General features: G+C 39.4%; 1 protein-coding gene across 1 annotated transcript in view; it reads right to left on the minus strand.

The window, feature by feature from the left end:
• The window catches only part of ILRUN (inflammation and lipid regulator with UBA-like and NBR1-like domains), a 123,146-nt gene that overhangs the window by 42,021 nt on the left and 59,180 nt on the right, over nucleotides 1-21,945 (minus strand). Inside the window, exon 3 of the mRNA XM_023540197.2 lies at nucleotides 17,487-17,684. Within this exon, the coding sequence (XP_023395965.2) occupies nucleotides 17,487-17,684 (198 nt within the window). The remainder of the gene's footprint in view (nucleotides 1-17,486; nucleotides 17,685-21,945) is intronic.

The following is a 21,945-nucleotide window of genomic DNA, read 5'->3' on the forward strand; positions in this document are numbered from 1 at the left end:
ATAACAGCCCTATCCCAGTGTTATGGAAAAAACTGTGTCCCCAGATATGTGTGTCAACTTGGCTAGTCCATGATTCCCAGTACTGTGGGACTGCCCACCATTTTGTCACCTGATGTGATTTTCCTATGTGTTATAAATCCTACCTCTATGACGCTAATGTGGCAGGATTAGAGGCAGTAATGTTAATGACTCAGGATTCAATCTACAAGATTAGGATGTGTTTTAAGTCATTCTCTTTTGAGATATAAAAGAGTGAAGCAAGCAGAGAGCCATGGGGGCCTCATACCACCAAGAAACAAGAGCTATGAGAATAGCTGGTCCATTGGACCTGGGGTCCATGCACTGAGAAGCTCCTCAATCACGGATGACTGATGACAAGGACCTTTCCCTAGAGCTGACAGAAAAAGCCTTCCCCTGGAGCTGGCACCCTGAATTTGAACTTCTAGCCTCCTAGTCTGTGAGAGAAAAAATTTCTCTTTGTTAAAGCCATCCACTTGTGGTATTTGTTATAGCAGCACTAGATAACTAAGACACCCAGGAACCCCGGCTGCCAGGAACCGCAGCACTAGCCCACGCTATTGCTGTCTTCCACTGAGCCCCGTTTGCCCCTGCCTTCCTCACCCCTCCTACCTCTCTGCTCCATGCTGCTGTGTGCGGCCCCGAGGGTACCCAACTCAGACCCCAGACCCTCCCCCACCGACTCCGGATGCCTCCTGCTGCTACCCCTGGCCCTGAGGAGACCCAGCCCGGACCCTAGGCTCTCCCCCTCAGCGGTTATGCTCCAGCCCCTAGCCCAATTCATGCTGCAGACAAAACAACCCATCTTTGCCCCTTCCTCCCCTGCTAGACCTCCCTTGCTGCACACCATAGCTGAGCAACTCACCCTGCACATCCAGACAAGGTGATGAGAACTATCATGCCCACAGATGAGCAAGCCACAACGCACACCTGGCCCACCCACTTAGACATAACCAAACAAAAAAGCAGGATGAAACAAACAAGTCTACAATCAATAAATAATACCTGAATGTCTCAGAGACAGCAGACAATACTGAAACACACACACAGAAAAACAGGACAAGATGGCTCCAGTAAGTGACCAGATTAAAGCACGAGTTGACCATCCTGCAGAAGAAAAGGCATCAGAACTACCTGAAAATCTAATATTCAGGACTTTCCACAGATTAGGAAAAAGACTGAGGAAAATGCAGACAAAATCATGGAAAGCAAAGACAAAATCAACCAAAATATAGCCAAAATCAAGGAAAACACAGACAAAGCAATAGAATAATTCAGGAAAATAATACAAGAACAAGATGTCAAAATAAATAAACAACTAGAAATCATACAAAAACAGCAATTAGAAACCCAAAAGATAAACAACAAAATTTCAAAAATGGACAATGCAATAGGTTGTAGGAGCAAATTTGAAATAATGGAAGACAGAATCAGTGAAATTGAGGACAAATCCATGAATGCCACTTTGTATGAGGAAAAATCAGAGAAAACAATGAAGAAAACCTAAGAACTATGTGAGATACAATCCCGAACAAAAATTTACAAGTGATCAGAGTTCCAGAACAGGGGGAGAAAATGGAAAGCAGAGATGATCACTGAAGATTCGCTGACAGAAAACTTCCCTAATATCATGAAAGGTGAAAAGGTGACCATTCAAAGCGCTCAACAAACCCATATACGAAGAACCCAAAAGCAAGTCACCAAGACGTATCATAACCACACTCACCAAAACCGAAGACAAAGAAAAGAATCCTGAGAGCAGCTCGAGAAAAATCAAAGTCACAAACAAAGGGGAAAAAATAAGACTAAGCTCTGATTACCTGGCAGAAATCATGCAGGCAAGAAGGCAATGGGATGATACATGTATCTTGAAAGAAAAAAACTGCAAACCAAAAATAATAAATCCTGCAAAACTCCCAAATACCATGGCAAAATTAGGGCATTTTCAGAAAAACAAAAATTAAAAGAATTTGTAAAAACCAAACCAAACATACAAGATCATTAAATGGAGTCCTTCAGTTAAGAAAACCAACAACATCAGACAACAACTGAATCTACAACACAGGGCAGTATTAGCCAAATACCAACCTAGGTAATGAGCTCTCAAGGATAAAACAAAACTGATTCAAAACAGGGAGTTAGAGAGAACAATCTCTAAATGACAACATCAGAACAATAAAAGAGGGAATACACAGTGTAAGTATGGAACTTTCAAATGGAGAGGATGTCAAGGTGGTATCAAGTAATAAAAGGCTGGTTCAAACTTAGGAACGTAAGGGTAAATTTCAAGGTAACCACAAAGAAAGTTAACAACAATGTTTATTAAAATAAGGAAGAAAAACATAAAGTCTCAGTAAACACAAAATCTACAATAATGAAAGAAACAAAAAGAAATTCCGTAAACAAAAGGAACTCAGCACAGGAGAATAAGAGGAACAAAGAAAACCTCAGCACTACAAAATGACAGCAATAAACTCATACCTATCGATAACCACACTGAACATAAATGCCTTAAATGCACCCATGAAGAGACAGAGAGTGACATAATGGATTAAAAAAACATGACCCATCAATTGCTGTCTACAAGAGACACACCTTAGACACAAAGACATAAATATATAAAAAATCAAAGGATGGAAAAAAACATATCAAGCAAACAGCAACCAAAAAAGAGCAAGAGTGGCAAAACTAATCTCAGATAAAACAGACTTTAAAAGACAAGGAAGGACACTATATAATGATTAAAGGGACAAATCACTATGATGACATAATCATAATAAATATCTATGTACCCAACGACAGAGTTTCCAAATACATAAAACAAACTCTAACAGCACTGAAAAGAAAAACTGACAGTTCCACGGTAACAGCAGGAGATTTCAACACACATCTCGGTAAAGGACAGAACATCTACCAAGAAACTCAGTAAAGATACAAAAGATTTCAAGGTCACAATCAACCATCTTGACCTCACAAACATATACAAAACACTCTACCCAACAGTAGCAAAATATACATTCTTTTCCAATGCACATGGAATGTTCTTCAGGATAGAACACACCTTAGGCCACAAAGCAACTCTCAACAAAATCCAAAACACTGAGATAATACAAAGCACCTTCTCTGATCACAATGCCATAAAAGTAGAAATGAATAACAAGAAGAACAAGGAAAAAAAAAAATCAAATATATGGAGACTGAATAACACCTTGCTCAAGAACCACTGGCTAACAGAAGAAATCACAGATGGAATAAAAAAAAAGTCTAGAATCAAATGAGAATGAAAACACATCATACCAAAACCTTTGGGACACAGCAAAAGAAGTGTTCATAGGTCAATTTACAGTAATAGCTGCACACATCAAAAAACAAGGGAAAGAATCAAAATATTAGCCCTATAACTCAAACAAATAGAAATATAACCACAAAAAAGGTACACAGGCACTAGAAGAAAGAAAATAATGAAGAACAGAGCAGAAATTAATGAAATAGAGACCAGAAAAACAAGAGAAAAAAAAATCAACAAAACCAAAAGTTGGCTCTTTAAAAGGATCAACAAAATCGACAAACCACTTACCAAATGGACAAAAGAAAAACAGGAGAGAAAGTGAATAACCCAAATAAGAAATGAAATGGGGGACATTACAACAGATCCAACTGAAATGAAAAGGATCATAGCAGAGTACTATGAAAAACTGTACTCCAACAAATGTGAAAACCTAGAGTAAATGGACAAATTTCTAGAAACATACTACCTACCCGAACTAAGATAAATTGAGGTAGAAAATCTGAACAGACCCATAACAAGAGAAGAGACTGAAAAGGTAATTAAAAAAAATTCTCAACAAAAAAAGGCCTGGCCCAGATGGCTTCACTGGAGAATTGTACCAAACACTTAGAGAAGAGGTTACACCAGTACTACCCAAACTATTACAGAGCATAGAAAAGAAAGGGATACTTCTGAATTCATTTTATGAAGCCAGCATAACCCTGATACCAAAATCAGGCAAAGATATTACACAAAAAAAGAAAATTACAGACCAATATCTCTGATGAATATATAGATGCAAAAATTCTAGCCAATGGAATTCAGCACTGTATTAAAAAAATAATACACGATGACCAAGTGGGATTCATACCAGGTATGCAAAGATGGTTCAACACTAGAAAATCAATCAACATAATCCACCATATAAGTAAGACAAAAGAATGACGTGATCATCTCATTGATGCAGAAAAGGCATTTGACAAAGTCCAGCACCCATTTCTGATGAAAATTCTCAATAAAATAGGTATAGAAGGGAAATGCCTTAACATAATAAAGGGCCTCTATACAAAACAAACAGCCAACATCATTCTCAACAGAGAGAGGCTGAAAACATTTTCCCTGGGAATGGGAACAAGACAAGGATGCCCTTTATCACCACTCCTATTTAACACTGTGCTGGAAGTCCTAGCTAGACCAAAAAGGCAAGAAAAAGAAATAAGGGGCATTCAAATTGGTAAGGAAGAAGTAAAACTATCTCTATTCATGGATATGATACTATACATAGAGAACCCTAAAGACTCACACACAAGAAAAACTACTAGAACTAATAGATTCAGCAGAGTAGCAGGATACAAGATAAACACACAAAAATCAGTTGGATTCCTGTATACCAATAAAGAGAACTATGAAAAGAAAATCAGGAAAGCAGTACCATTTACAATCGCCCCTAAAAAATAATTAGGAACAAATCTAACCAGAGACATAAAAGACCCATACAAAGAAAACTACAAAACACTACTGCAAGAAACCAAAAAAGATCTACATAAATGGAAAAAAAATGCCATACTCATGGATAGGTAGACTCAACATTGTGAAAACGTCAATTCTACTCAAAGCAATCTACAAATAAAATATAATCCCAATCCAAGTATCAACAGCATTCTTTAACTTTACATGAAAAGGAAAGAGGCTCCAGAGAAGTAAAGCAATTTTGAAGAAGAACAAGTAGGAGGCCTCACACTACCTGACTTCAGAACCTACTATACAGCCCCAGTAGTCAAAACAGACTGGTACTAGTACAACGACAGACATGTTGACCAATGAACAGAATCGAGAACCCAGATGTAAACCTACCTACTGTCACCCGATCTTTGACAAAGGCCCAAAATCCATTAAATGGGGGAAAAGACAGTCTTTTTAACAAATGGTGTTGGCAAGTGGATGTCCATCTGTAAAAAAATGAAACAGGACCCATACCTCACACCATACAGAAAAACTAATTCAAAAGGGATCAAAGATTTAAATATAAAACCCAAAACTATAAAAATCATGGAAGAAAAAATAGGGTCCACACTAGGGGGCCTTAATATATGGCATAAACAGGACACAAACCATAATTAACAATTCACAAACACCAGAAGATAAGCTAGATAAATGGGACCTTCTAAAAATTAAACCTTTATATTCATCAAAAGACCTCATCAAAAGAACAAAAAGAGAACCTACAGACTGGGACAAAATTTTTGGCTATGACATATCCAACAAAGGTCTAATCTCTAAAATCTATAGGAAAGTCCAATACCTCTACAATAAAAAGACAAATAATCCAATTAAAAAATGGGCACAGGATGTAATAGACACTTCACCAAAGACGACATTCCAGCAGTGAACAGAAACATGAGGAAATGCTTGAAATCACCAGCCATTGAGAGAAATGCAAAGCAAAACTGTAATGAGATATCATCTGACCCTGGCATTACTGGCACAAATCAAAAAAACAGAAAATAACAAATGCTGGAGAGGTTGCAGGGAAACTGGAAGTCTTTTGCACTGCTGTGGGAATGCAAAATGATACAACCATTTTGGAAAATGATACGGCACTTCCTTAAAAAGCTAGAAATAGAAATACCACTCAATCCAGCAATCCCACTCTGAGGAATACATCCTACAGAAATAAGAGCTGTCATGCGAACAGACACATGCAACACCCATGTTCACTGCAGTATTATGCACAATAGCAAAAAGATGCAAACAACCTAAGTGCCCATTAACAGATGAATGGATAAACAAACTATGGTAAAGGTACACAATGGAATACTACCCAACGATAATGAACAATGATGAATCTGCAAAACCTCTCACAACATGGATGAATCTGGAGGGCATTACACTGAATGAAATAAGTCGATCACAAAACGACAGATACTGTATGAGATCACTATTATAAAAACACATGAAAATGTTTCCAAACAGAAAGAAAATCTTTGATGGTTATGAGGGAGGGGAGGGTGGGGAGCAGAAATCACTAATTAGATAGTATTGATGTTGTTTTTGTTAGATGCGGTCAAGTTAGTTCTGAGTCACAGAGACCCTATGGGCCACAGAACAAAACACTGCCCGGTCCTGCGCCATCCTTATAATCCTTATGCTTGAGCCCACTGTTGCAGCCACTGTGTCAATCCATCTTGTTGAGGGTCTTCCTCTTTTCTGCTGACCCTGTACTTTACCAAGCATGATATCCTTCCCCAGGGACTGATCCCTCCTGACAACATGTCCAAAGTATGTAAGACGCAGTCTCACCATCCTTGCTTCTGAGGAGCATTCTGGTTGTACTTTTTCCAAGGCAGATCTGTTCATTCTTTTGGCAGTCCATGGTATATTCAATATTCTTTGCCAACACCACAATTCAAAGGTGTCAATTCTTCTTCAGTCTTCCTTATTCATTGTCCAGCTTTCACATGCATATGACGCGATTGAAGATACCATGGCTTGGGTCAGGCGCACCTTAGTCTTCAAGGGGATATCGTCGTTTTTCAACACTTTGAGGAGGTCCTTTGCAGCAGATTTGCCCAATGCAATGTGTCTTTTGATTTCCTGACTGCTGCTCCCATGGGTGTTGATTGTGGATCCAAGTAAAATGAAATCCATGACAACTTCAATCTTTTCTCTGTTTATCATGTTGCTGCTCATTGGTCTAGTTGTGAGGATTTTTGTTTTATGTTGAGGTGTAAATCATACTGAAGGCTGTGGTCTTTGATCTTCATCAATAAGTGCTTCAAGTCCTCTTCACTTTCAGCAAGCAATGTTGGGTCATCTGCATAATGCAAATTGTTAATGAGTCTTCTTCCTCCAATCCTGATGCCCCGTTCTTCTTCATATAGTACAGCTTCTCGTATTATTTGCTCAGCATACAGATTGAAGAGGTATAGTGAAAGGATACAACCCTGACACACATCTTTCCTGACTTTAAACCACTCAGTAGCCCCTTGTTCTGTCCGAACAACTGCCTCTTGATCTATGTACAGGTTCCTCATGAGCAGAATTTAGTGTTCTGGAATTCCCATTCTTTGCAATGGATAACATTGTGATGAATGGGAACTAGATAGAAGATAAGTGGTAACTCTGGTGAAGGGTAAGACAGTACACAATACTGGGGAAGTCAGCACAACCTGACCAGAGCAAAGTCATAAAAGCTTCACAGACACAACCAAATGCCCTGAGAGACTTGCCCACTGGGCTGAAGGCAAAGTCACAGAAGCTTCCCAAGCACATCCAACCCCCCTGAGAGACCTACCTACTGGGCTGAGGGCCAGGGACCATGGTCTCGGGGAACATCTAGCTCAATTGGCATAACATAGTCTATGAAGAAAATCTTCTTCATCTGACTGTGGTGAGTAGTGTCTAGGGTCTAAGAAGCCTGCAAGCGGCAGTCTAAGTGGCCATCTAAGATACCTCTACTGGTCCCATCCTGGATGGGGCAAAGGAGAATGAAGAACGCCAAAGGCACAAAGGAAAGATTAGTCCAAAAGACTAGTGGACCACAACCACCATAACCTTCATCAGACCGACCCGAGAACAACTAGATGGTGCTTGGTTACCACCACCGACAGCTCTGGCAGGGATCACGATAAGGGTCCCGGGCAGAGTTGAAGAAAAATGTAGAACAAAATTCAAATTCACCAAAAAAAAAAAAAAAAAGACCAGGTTTGCTTTATTAACTCAGTAGCAAAGTCCCTCCTGAGGTTTACCCTTCAGTCAAAGATTACACAGATCTACAGGGCCAACAATAACACATGGGGAACATGTTTTGTAGTTCAGATCACGTACAGGAGACTAATGGGCACACCAACCCAAAAGCAAAGAAGGTAGGAAGGGACAGGAAAACTGGATGCATGGGAACAAGGACCCCAGGGAGGAGAAGGGGAGCATGTTAACACATCATGGAGTTGGCAACCAATGTCACAAAACAATCTGTGTATTAAGCGTTTAATGAGAAACTAATTTGCTAGGTAAACTTTCACTTAAAGGACAATTTAAAAAAAGGCGGGGGGGGTAGTAAAGAAAAACATGCAAAATATGGGTCAAGACAGAACTCATTACTGTCCTCCTATCACTTTCTGTGATGTCCTACATGACTTTGAATTCGCAAGTCATTATTACTGTCAATCACATTTATAACTGGGAAGAATTTTTCATTATAATTCTTATATTCCTATTACCTTTGTGTAGATATATGGTAAAAAAAAAAAAAAACAGTAAAAATTCTGCCTATAAAAATCCAGTGTATATTGTACCAATCACATATATTCCAGAATGATACAAAGGAAGACTGTTGCTATTGTTTGGGGTCATTTTCTTTTTGCAGGCATGACTTTTGTGCAAGAGGTGACCAAATATTTTTCAAATCCACTCATCATATGGACCCCGCTATTCCTACTGATTCTGTCCCCACAGTCCTCCTGCTGTCATTTACTCAGCTTTGCCTTTGGCCCTTGCCCCTGTGGAGTCTAGCCTGGTCTGACTCTACTTCCTCAGTTGAAGTGACAGATGGCTTAACGGACCAATCACCGGACTTAGAAGTTTTTCTGGTTAGCCAGAGGTGGGCAAATGAGCAGATGTACCATTTAACCATGAGTACTATTTTTTTTTTTTTTTTTACTTAAAAAGGTCATCTCCATTCCATTATCAATTTAAAGAAAATACACTGATATCTCTCTTCTATATTTTTATTCTGAAGTCATCTCATAATTACTAAAGAGTATCTTCTTTCCTTTTCTCAACAATTACATTTCTTGGTTCTATAACTAAAGCCACAAATCTTCAGTTGACCTACTACTAAAATAATAGTTGCTTAATTAAAAAAAAAAAACTAGAAAAAGAACAAAATAAACCCAAAGCAAGCAGAAAGGAAATAATAAGAGAAGTCTATGAAATTGGAAACAGAAGAATTAATGAAACCAAAAGCTGGTCCTTTTAAAAGATAAATAAAATTGAGAAACCTATTTTTTTTTTATCAAGACTATCAAAGAAAAAAAAAAGAGACACAAATTATCAATATCAAGATTTATATTTAATGTCAAGAGGGGATTATCCCTAGAAACACGGAAGATATTAAAAGAATAATAACGTGGATACTACAAGCTTTATACACACAAATTCAACAGCTTAGATGAATCATGTGCCCACGTAAGCAATGCCGCCACACACAACAGACACACACAGCATGCCCAGGAAAATAATGCACGAGAGGGTTACACGATTGGCAAAAAACCTATCACGTGCCTGCTATTTGTGCAAAAATATGGTAGTAAGTTCCATATGTAAATTGTATATATTTTGTGTGTAAGCTCTGATAGGGCTGTATCTTTAAGTAACTAACATATTTTTAACTTGATCCAGCCTTAGAGTTATAGCTCTTACCAATTCATACACAGATTATAATCAATTCTCAGAATCTCTTAATGGCATCTGGAAAGTTCCTCTCTTTCTCAAAAAAAGTGTAAAAACAACTCCAGTGCAATTGAGGAGGCGAAGCTGTATATTTAGGGTTGTACATATTCTGACCTAATTTATCTTTCAGTGGCTAAACGCTGAAGGTAAAGAAAAGGGATCTGCAGCTCTAAGAATGACTGCCAAAAAGAACGAACACTGTCATCCTGCCTTAACTCCTTCGGTTGGCTGAACCAAAGGAGATACTCATGGCAAAAGGGGCTCTGTGAGAGTGAAGAGAAGACTGCACAGACTGTGATGCCTGCCTGCACATGACGAATGCGTTCACCATAAGGGAAAACAAGGCCAAGTATTTCTCTAACACTATGACAGGTAAATGTAAAGAAAAAATTAAGGATTATATACTATTTTTTAAAAAGAAAATTAAGCCGACGTATTTAATCTTTAAAATGGTCAACGGTTTCACAACTATTTATTTTCCTTTTAGCAATAAGTTTACTAATATTTTAACAAAGAATTATACTTGGTTAAAACAAAAACAAAAACAAAAAACCAAACCTGTTGCCGCTGAGTGTATTCTGACTCATAGCAACCCTATAGGACAAGGAGAACTGTCCCACAGGATTTATAAGATTGTAATTTACGGAAGCAGATTGCCACATCTTTCCCCAACGGAGCATTTGGTGGGTTCAAACCGCTGACCTTTTGGTTAGCAGCTGAGTGCTATAATCACTGTGCCACCAGGGCTCTTATTTTTTAAAAAACTAGCAATGCCTTTAACTCAGAATCCTTGGTACCTAAAATTCCCTACAAAAATGTTTCCATTAACGGAAGAACTCTGGCTACCATAAAAAAAGGTAGTGCTTTCAAATTATATTTCCACCCTTCTACCAAATCCTAATCTTATCTTTTTTGGGGAGAAAGTGGCTGTTAAGGAGTGATAAAACTATAAACCAAACAGAGTTAGCCTAACAGCACACATTAATACCCCCTACTGCTAAATGACAAAGTAATGAAGACATGTAATGCTTCATACCTCGACATACAAATACCTTGTTAATTATTGAGCTTTACAAAAGGATCTCTAATCCGTCTGATTACTTTTCTACGTTCCACAGAGGCTGAGGACCACATAACTCGCATTTTAGAGGTTAATTTGAGGAGTGCATACAGCCATTTCAGGTTGCCTTTGACTCATGTGGAACTATGTGGACGTCACCACCAAAAATCACCAGCACCTGGTGGCAGCGTAACCTCCGGCAGGCTTCATTCTCTGTAATGGATAGCCTATCAACATATAAACTTAATATACAATCTTATGAACATAAATATGTTCAAGGGTTTCAGATCTCCTTTACATCTGCAATGTCCCTTCCTTAGCAAAACGCAATCTGTTGTTTTCAAGAGCTACTCATATTTCTGATATTGGAGCATTCTAGATTATCAGAATTGAAACAGAGAACATCTTATGGAGGATCTTCTAGAAGCAAATGAGGCAGTCTTTCTGAGTCCAACATAAAAAAGAGAAGTTCTAAAGGTGGGGTCAACAGGCAAAAGGGCAAGTACTAGGAGCAATGCCAGGCAGAACGGCATCTCAGTAGAAGACACCTGGGTCAACGTCTTACTAGAGTAAGAGGAAGTCTGTATGAAATAAGAGTTTCTTTTATTAACATGGTGAGTTAAAATACAGGAGAGGAATATAGCGGATAAGTCCCACATCACCTGGCTAGGGAGGACATGCTGTAAAGTGGAGAAGTTGGAAGAAGAATTTACAAAGGCTTTAGAATGTAAGTCTGTATGGTTTACATAGTGCACACCCAGTAAGTTTCCTAACATCTAGGACATATGGAGCAATATTTTGGTTTGGGAGCATAAAAATGAATAATGTACATTTAATTTACATGCAAAATGTCATTAGGGACCCATGTGAGATATTTAACAAGAAGAGCTGCTTCAAGTCAAATGCTCATCAGCACCAGATAACCAGAGTACCACAGCCTTAGTTTACTTCACTACCAGGCCCTCTCTGATTTCGAGGGGTGGGGTTAATCTCTCCTGAGGAATTTTGGAAGATAGCACTCTGCTAGGAGGAGAAGAAGGACGCTACTGTTGATTGTTAACGGTTGTTAGATGTCATCTAGTTGGCTTTCAATTTGTGGCAACTCCATGCACGCTGGAACGAAATGCTGCCTGGTCCTGCACCATCCTCCAGATTAGTTACAGACTGGACCATTGTGATTCATATGGTTTCCACCGGCTGATTTTTGGAAATAGCCTGCTAGACCTTTCTTCCTAGCCTGTCTTAGTCTAGAAGCTCCACTGAAACCTGTTCGGCATCATAGTCACATACAAACATCCACTGACAGGTGATGGGTGCTCATGAGGTGCACTGGCCAGGAATTGAACCCAAGTCTCCCAGGGGCAGACTACCCAGTAAGTAATGTAAGCACGGGCTTGCTTGTGCTTACTTACTAATCTGTAGTGAACAGGTTTGCTTTTTTTTTTTTTTTTACCACATCAAAGATTCTGCTTGTAGGTACAGCTGACATCTGTCTCCTTCCCAACCCCACAGCACCTTCCTACAGAATCAGAGCCTCTCTTCAAATTTCCAGTCTCTGACAGGGATGGATTATCCCGCAACCAAGGTAAGCATGGTTTACTTGTGCTTACTTATCTGCAGTGAACAGTTTCACATGTTTTTTACCACATCAAGTATCAAAGATCATAAATTTACTTTTGTGAATTTATAACTATAAACTATAATTTATAGCTAATTTATAACTTATAACTTTAACTAGAACTCAGGTCAATTACTAATTTTCTCTGACCTTCAGGTTCCTCATCCATAAAATGAAAAAAATATTTCTTTCATAAGGTAATTGCAGAGAATGGGAATTCCAAAACACCTGTGTTCATGAGGAATCTGTACGTGGATCAAGAGGCAGTCATTCAAACAGAACAAGGGGATACTACATGGTTTAAAGTCAGGAAAAGTGTGCATCAGGGTTGTATCCTTTCACCATACTTATTCAATCTGTATGCTGAGCAAATAATCCAAGAAGCTGGGTTATATAAAGAAGAATGGGTCATCAGGATTGGAGGAAGACTCATCCACAACCTGCATTATACAGATGACACAACACTGCTTGCTAGAAGTGAAGAGGACTTGAAGTACTTACTGATAAAGATCAAAGACCACAGTCTTCATTATGAATTATACCTCAACATAAAGAAAACAAAAATCCTCACAACTGGACCAATTAGCAACATCGTGATAAACGGAGAAAAGGCTGAGGTTGTCAAGGATTTCATTTTACTTGGATCCACAATCAACATTTACAGAAGCAAAAAAAAAAAACCACTGCCGTCAAGTCCATTTCGACTCATAGGGACTCTACAGGACAGAGTGGAGCTGCCCCATAGAGTTTCCAAGGAAAGCCTGGTGGATTCAAACTGCTGATCTTTTGGTTACCAGCTGTAGCACTTACCACTACACCAGCAGGGTTTCCATCCATGGAAGCAGCAGTCAAGAAATCAAAAGACACGTTGCATTGGGTAAATCAGCTGCAAGAGATCTCTTTAAATTGTTTAAAAATCAAAGATGTCACCTTGAGGACTAAGGTGTGCCTGACCCAAGCCCAGAGGTGTTTTCAATCGCCTCATATGCATGCGAAAGCTGGACAATGAATAAGAAAGACTGAAGACCTTTGAACTGTGGTGTTGGCAAAGAATACTGAGTATATCATGGACTGCCAAAAGAATGAACAAATCTGTCTTGGAAGAAGTACAACCAGGATGCTCCTTAGAAGCAAGGATGGCGAGACTATGTCTCACGTACTTTTGACATATCATCAGGAGGGATCAGTCCCTGGAGAAGGACATCATGCTTGGTAGAGAGTCAGTGAAAAAGAGGAAGACCTTCAAGGAGATGGACTGACACAGTGGCTCTAACAATGGGCTCAAGCACAGCAACAACTGTGAGGATGATGCAAGACCAGGCAGTGTTTGGTTCTGCTGTGCATAGGGTCCCTATGAGTCAGAACAGACTCAATGGCACCTAACAACAACAAAGGTAATTTATATGCAAAAAAGCCCAATGAAATGCTCACCACACAGTAGGTACTAAGATAAACATTAACTTTTACCTAAGAAACAAATTTTGCGGGGGGGGGGGGGGGTGAAGAGAACCAAAGTCAGTAAACTTAAAATGTTTGGACTTGAAACAGCCAATAAAACAGATATTTAGGGGCTCTCAACCAAGGGAGCTAGAAATTTGTATGGTGCGGGAGAGGGCTGTTGAGGAAACATTGAAGCTAGAGGTATTTAGTAGGATGGGGTCCGGGCCCTGCAGTATGCCCCACATAATGAAGCACTGTCCATACTATACGCCGACAGCACCCTTGAGAAACTGTGAGAGAACACAACCAAGCTAAAATGGGAGGGGGGAAAAAAAACACTGTGTAAATAACGGGAAAAAAACCCACTGCCATCAAATCAATTCCAATGCATAGGGACCTTAGAGGACAGAGCAGAACTGTCTTATAGAGTTTCCAAGGAGTGGCCTGTGGATTCGAACTGCTGACCTTTTGGTTAGCAGCCAAGTTCACCATCAGGGCTCCATGTAAATAACTGAATATAGCAAAAGTTCCTTTTGAGGAAGAGAAATGAGTGGCAACAATATAAGTGATATCATAAAAATAAGGAAACTAAATTCTTTCCAGAGAAGACCATCTAAAAAATAAAGAGACCACCTCACCAAAAACAAAAATAAACAATTAAAAAAAAAAACCTGTTAAAACAGAAAGATAAGGCACAAAGAGGCTACATTACTTGTCCAAGGTCGTGTCCAGGCAACTTAAGACTACAGTCTACACTCTTACCACTACACTACACTCAGTGAACTAGGAAGGTAAGAGGAGGAGAACCTGTTAAGAGCCAATCATGGTTGATATGGCAGTTTTTGTATTTTTTGTTCACAGTTGTAATTTTATACATCATATATTCACTTTCTGTCAGTCATTTTTTAACATCCTGAAACCAGAAGCACTTTACAATTAGCTTGGGCTCAATGAAATATGGTAGTCAGTAAAACAGAATTAACTTCTTTACTAGAGCAGCTGAAGGGTTTGCAAATTATACTCCACAGAACCCTGGAAGTAATCTCAGAGAAGGACAAGAAAGCACAGGTCAAGGAGGCCCCCAATTCAACAAAACAGGTTTCGCTTCTCTCCTTCCCTTTTCTGGGAGGGGGTACCCATATATGCTTTTACAAGGAAAGGGTTCCACTGCTTAAGAAAACGTTTGAAATCCACAGATCAGACAAATTAGGATCACTTGACGGTACAAGATTCCACAAAGTTCTAACAACTTATAGACTATAAGAAATCCAAAAAAGGCTTTAAACTCTTTACTACCCCCAAAGCCAGTGTAGTTATGATTTAGACTCTATTAACTTCTGAAAATTGAGAAGGCTGTTTCAAGTATAAAATTTAATGTCCCATGTAGTGGTAATTATTTTTAATTTAACACTAAAAAACACAAAAGTACAAGACTAGCGTTCTCAAGCACTGGAGAACACTATGAAGCAATGCCTTTGCACCAAAGGAATAAAAAAGTAAGTCATGTATATTGTCTTTCTCTCCCCTTAAAAACACTGACATTCATTTAAAAAATTTACTGAGTATCCACTCTCCATTCTGTACTGAGCTCAGCTTTTTGAAGAGTTAAAAAGACGAATCAGGCATGTATCACCATAAGTTTTAAAGATGACAGGAGACATTTCTCAAATTAACTGGGTAGAAAGAGGTAAAGTACCACAGAGAGGCAAAGGAGAGAGGGGTGAAGACAGTGCAATGGGAGTGGAGGGGTGGGAGCAACTACCTCCAACTATGCAGGTAAGAGGATTCTTAGCAAAGGTAGCCTGAGAACAAAGTCCTGAAGGGCAGGGTAACACTCAGATGTGGCACGATGGGGACAGGGGCAGGAAGAAAGGACAACAACATAAACAAACTAGGAGACGAATAATCCCTCTGCATCCTGGTATGTGACCACATGTTCATTTGCTATTCAACAAATAGTTCACAGTATAGTAGGGGAAAGGGTAAGTAAACAAGCACCTAAAACATGACAGGGTAAGTGTAACAACAAGCATGTGCATAATATTAATGAAATGGGAGAGATGAATTTCCTTGGAGTGGTGGGGAGAGTGGGGCAAGAGGGGAGAACAGAGGAGGGAAGGAGGAAAGGTGACTTGATCAGGGCCCTGAGGATGGAAGAGAAATTTGCTGAGTGGAAAAGGAAGGAAAAAGATCTGTTCGGTAATGGGAATAACGTGAACAATGGCATGGAGAAGTGAAAGCATGTGGCGTCTTCAGAGAATGGCTGTGGGGGAGTGAAGACGTGACTGAGATGAAAGTGAAAATGAGGTCAGGCCAGATCGTGAGGAACCTGAAGTCCCTTGCCAAGCGCTTGGCTTTATTATAATAGGCATTTGGCTTTATTACAACAGGTACAAGGTTATAGACAAAAAATGTCACATAACCAGTATGAGGCACTCTTTCTAACATTAAAATATTCTGAGATTGTAAAAATATCTAAAGTGCCCACTGACTGCAAAAGCATATATAAGAACATTATTTCCAGGTCCCCTTGATGTAACTCCAAAGGTTCCAAGGGCCCACAGGCCAGGAGTCCAGTGAAGACCTGTCTGAGGGCAGGAACTGTTTATTACTTGTTCTGGTTTGGACCTCCAGGGCATGGAATATAGTGGAACTAAAAGGACCTGGTTCCTGATTAAGGAAGACAGGAGAGAACAAAAGAGGGACTCCAAGGTTTCTTGCCTGATTACCTCAGTGGTAAACTCAACAAACCAAAAAAACAGTGGTATGGATGATATTAATGGTTTTGGAGAGAAGGATGTAAGTTTTGTCTGGAAGATGTTAAAATGCAGAAATCTACAGCACATCCAGACGTTCTGTCCACAGCAGTTAAAACACAGATTTGGAGTTCTTAAGAGAGGCCACAGACAGATATGAATTTGAGCATCACTGTGTATGGTATACTAGCAACAGCAGAGGCCATGAGTGGATGAGGTCACCAAGAGAGTGGGGCCCCGCTCAGAATCTAGTAATTCCAGGGCAAAGATGAGACTACAAAGTGACAGAGGAAGAATGTTCACAGAGGAGGCAGACAAACAGGAAACGGGTCATGCCAGTCTACAGTGGTACACGTTTCAGAGTGAGGAGTGGGTAAAGGATAAATTAGGTTAAAGAGTGAATGGAAAATGGGGAAGAAGAGTGTATATAGATAACTCTGCTCAAAGTCTGGCAATGAAGGGAAGGAGTAAGAGGTGTTAGTAGCTTGACAGGTTGTCAGGTGGCACACATTTTGTACATTATTTTTTATTTGACTTGTGCCTAGAGACTCTGAGAACAGGGACTGCCTTCAGTATTCTTACAGCACCTAACAGAGCATATACTAAAAATCGCAGCACTGCTAAATCATTGTTTAGAATGCAAAATATAGTACCTCACGTACTTCACTAAATTTTAATTAAATTCCTAGGGTGAAAGGGAGAGCCCTAAACTGAACCAATTACATAGTCATTAAATCATTTATCTGCATGGGATGACTGTTTAAAAGAGGCCATAACCTCTGACATAATTTGACAAGTTTTGTGAACAAAACGAAGGATACGTTGTGAGATGTTACCTTAACCCCCTTACCCTGGGCTGCACAAAGACATACTCACCTCCGTAGTAGAGTCCCGTAGCAGTGCACATCCGCCACTGCCCCTGATACATTCCTGCTCTGCTGGGGCTGCACATCTGGACGCTGACATCTGCAATCTCTTGGGGCTCTAGTGATCGCACCATCACCATGTTCACATGTCCAAATTGGTCTCCCCCAACATATTTAAGACAAACCCCTGGAGGCCAGGCCTCTGCCCCTGAGTTTGAGCAAAAGAAAATAAAAAAAAGTTAGGCAATCGGTGGTCCTAGGTTGGGTGCAGTTTATTATAAAACTGTAGAGAAGGCTGTTCTCTTTCTTACACATATACAGAAAGCTAACACAACTTGAATCTGTAGTACCTAGGAATAACGTCTGCAAAGAGCCATGGAGACAGCAGTCCCACATCTTTGGGGGACTGCTTTTGCTACTAAAGGGTAATACGTGTTCATTTTCACTTGAACTTCTTAAGCTGACACTCTGAGTAAAAATATGTCTGTTCTCAGTTTTCCCGTTGAGGCAAGAGAATAAAACACACAAACAGTATCCTTTTATATTATTCTCATTTTAAAACTGCTTTTTGCCTGATGTTTGACTTTTCTTCTGGGGTGCAAGAGACTCTATACAAAGATATAGGAGTCAAGTGAAAGTTTAGTTGTCAGGTTCAAACAGTGGTAGGGAAAATGTGGACAGTGAGGTGAACTCCCCTGATAGCAGTACTAACCAACTGTGGTCTGAAGGGCAATGGCACCAGCCAGAGGTGCTATGGGAAGAACAGGAATGGCAATACAGAGAAATGACTTTGGCAGAAATGTCTTTCTGCCTCTGGAAGTGCCAAAGATCTTATTTGATACCTATTCCTGTATACCTACTTTCATGGAAATGAATTCAAAATGAGATATTCATGTACTGACTTGGTCTAACAAATCAAGTAGTATAGGCAGCCACAAGTGACTAGATGTGATCTTTGTGATCCTATGAAATCTTTCAAATATATACCAACTGATACACTCCTTTATACTGTAGACAGATATCTCTACATCCCTCTTTTAGGAATATATATTCATTATAAAAATAAATCACTGAAAATTTAGACACGACCAGACTCTCAGAACGTGGCATGTTTGTAATCTCCCTCCTAGCAATATGCTGGGATGCCTCGGTTCACGTGCTGCCAGGCTGGTTTTGATAAAGCTGATGGCTCACTACTTACTGAAAAGGAACCAGAGACAGAAAAACAACCAGAGCTCCACTGCTGAGATCTCAGCCACGGAATGAACAGTGCCCTCTGTGTTCCTTGGGCCTTAAGGGTAACAGCTGAAGCTCCATTCCGTCATCCCCTCTCAAACAAGGAAATAACCTGCTAGCAAAGCGCCCTCTTAAGTTAACACTATAAAAGGTGACCAAAGCTGGTGGAGGGGCTGTGGATGATACACTGGCAACGCACACAAATTCTGTTTTTCATTTCTAGGCAAAAGCTTTTTTTAGGTCAAGAAAAACAGTAGCTGACACCTTAGAAAATGTCAGTCCCCTTAAAGACCAAATTTCAAGAAGAGAATAAAACTACTGGCATAAGGCTGAATTTACAATTATTCTTGAAAACACACACACACATCTGGAACAAGACAATGTTTATATGAAAACCAAAGAGTGTGCGTGTTTTTGAATTGTGAAGAAATTAAGAAAAACCAAGACTGTCTGGGTGTGGGAATTACTGGGCAGACAACCACAGCAGCTGAATAGGTTGGATCTCTCCGCTGTGCAAAAGGAGCATGGCCATATTCTAGGAAAACCGAGTTAGTTGGTAAAACATTAAATGATTAACATTAAATGATGCAGCCAGGGTCTTGATCTTTTTAGTATTTCAGATACCTACTATTGTCCAATGTGGTACTTGGAAAGCCTCTTGAATAAACTATTGGAAGAGTTATCCAGCATCAACTCTAAAGTGTTAATTTGCTATGGAATGAAGAACCAGTCATCTGTCTTTCAAGAGTAATCAATAATTTGCCATGATATATGGTTCTTACCGCTGTACTGTTACATCAGGAACTCTGAAAAGGTCAAAGATACTTATGCTTGATACAAAAGAAAGGGAAATACTGTGAGGAGTCTGGACCACTAGGTTACGCATAACCGAAATGTAGATTCGAGAAGTATAAACTACAGGGCTTCAAATTAAGTCTCAGTTACAAATTAGCTTAAGTGGGGATAGTTCTATCTAGAAAAAAAGAAAGACTAATCTGTATTTTATGATTTCCCGAGGTGTCACAATCAACCATACGATTAAGGCTGTGATTATCATAGAATACCATTTTACTGAAAAAATAAAAACAAAACAAAAAACCCATGACATGGCAATTTAGAGATAGCAAAGAACATCACAAAAGTCAAATACAAATGTATCAGTTCCAAAAAGCCTGGGACTTCTTAGGTCTAAGTGATTATAGAAATAGTTTTGAGACAATAAGGAACATTCAAACAGCAATGCAGAAGACAAGCTTCGATGAAGATTCACTATCTTTTTAACCCTTGTGAGTTTAGAGATTGAATTTTAAATTAAGCTTCATGAAGGGGCCTTCGTCATTTCTGTCACCATTTTTCCTCTGTAGCTAATAAAGTGACTAGAACGTAATAAAATTTGTTGAATGAATTAAAGCAGAATCATTTTTTCTATAGTCATAGGATAGGAGGCCTGGTGGCACAGTGGTCAAAGCGCTCAGCTGCTAACCAGAAAGTCAGCAGTTGGAACCCACCAGCTGCTCCATGGGAGAAAGATTTGGCAGTCTGTTTCTATAAAGATTCACAGCTTCGGAAGCCCTGCAGGGCAGTTGTGCTCTGTCCTAGAGGGTTACTATGAGTCAGAATCAACTCCACAGCAGTGGGTTTGGGTATGGTCATAGTACGGAGAAACAAAATTCACTATTTTAGGTTAATGGGCCAAAAGAAAAATGGGGAAAACGGTTGTTCTTCCTAAGTTCTCTTCCTAACTCTTGTTTTAGATTCACTTCTATGAAGTTCAAAAAAGAAACAGGACTCAATTGACATGTCCAAGCCACTCTTCATATGACAATTACAACTGTTCCCACCAAACTCAGAGAAGCACCAGGGTTATCATAGCATGCTCCGCTTATTCATTATGGTTGGATAATAGAGTATGGTGGTGTAATAACTGAGCAGCTATAAGTGTTGGTAAAGAGAATCCTGTCTACTCATATCTTTAAAACAGAGGGACAGTTTCAAAAATTTACTTTAACCTCCAAATGTAAGGGTTCCCAAGCTTCCAATACTTCTACACCAACAAAAGTTTAGATCTTGGGTTTCTGCATTTGTCATTCAATGTTTCAGTTCTGTTTTTCTATAGTCTGAATTTAAGGATTTAAAAAGTATTAGGAGTTTAATTTTAAACAATGTGTGATGTGTACTTTTCTCTGGGGAAGCTGCTGGCAACTACATGCAGTTTCCATTGATCTCATCTGTTGCACATTTGAATGTTGGCATGTCTAAAACATGACAACAGAGAGGCACCATGAAAATAAATTATTATTTATGTACCTCTTTTTCAGTGAACACTTGTCTCTTAGGAAAGTTATGAATGAGTGTAAGAGGGCCAGAGGAGAGATAGCTGAGGCTTGCCCTACTTCTGTGTTACTACTCTATTTCCAGGAAGGACTCAGGCCAGATTAGGAGGACGCCGAAGAACTTGCACACAGGCTTGCTCTCTCTCTCTAATAAACACACGTTACTCAGCTATGGGAGATAGTTTCTCCTTAACCAAATGAAAACCATTCAATTTACAGACATTAAATTGTTTTATAAATGGCTGAACAATTTCCAGAGAAACTTAAAAATCTATTTGTGCAAAGCACCTAGAAGGATAAAATCTCTAGCAATTGTTGCCCAAAGCTTTTCTAAAGGTATTCAGACACAAGAATTCCCTTTTGCAGGAAGAAAGGCTGCAGGCCCAAAGGCTGTCTTAAGCTGTAGTCCAACTAAGCAAACGCAGCAGGGAAAAGTGGTCAGGCCGACCAGTGCAGATTCTCTCCAAGTCAAGCTGAAAGACAGACTTTTCAGGGTTCCAATTTGACATTCTAGACACTACATCAACCTCTCCCAAACCCTATTAACCCAAGGACGATCTAGTGAGCGAGCTATACCAAAAGGCTTTTTGAAATACAAAACGATATTCTGAAACAAGACAGTATTTAGAACAGTTCAACTGTACTTTTACCAACTTTCAATGTCTGAAAACACTAAAAACACAGAATTACCATATGACCCAGCAATTCCACTCCTAGGTATATCCTCGAAAGAATGAAAATTAAACACTCAAAAAGATATTTGTACACTGATGTTCACTGCAATAACCAAAAGGTGAAAACAACCCAAGTGTCCATCAACAGATGAAAGGGTAAACAAAACGTGGTCTATATATTCAATGGAATATTATTTAGCCCTTAAGAGAAATGAAATTCTGATAT

Source organism: Loxodonta africana, chromosome 1 (assembly GCF_030014295.1).
Source record: "Loxodonta africana isolate mLoxAfr1 chromosome 1, mLoxAfr1.hap2, whole genome shotgun sequence".
NCBI classification, from domain to species: Eukaryota; Metazoa; Chordata; class Mammalia; order Proboscidea; family Elephantidae; genus Loxodonta; species Loxodonta africana.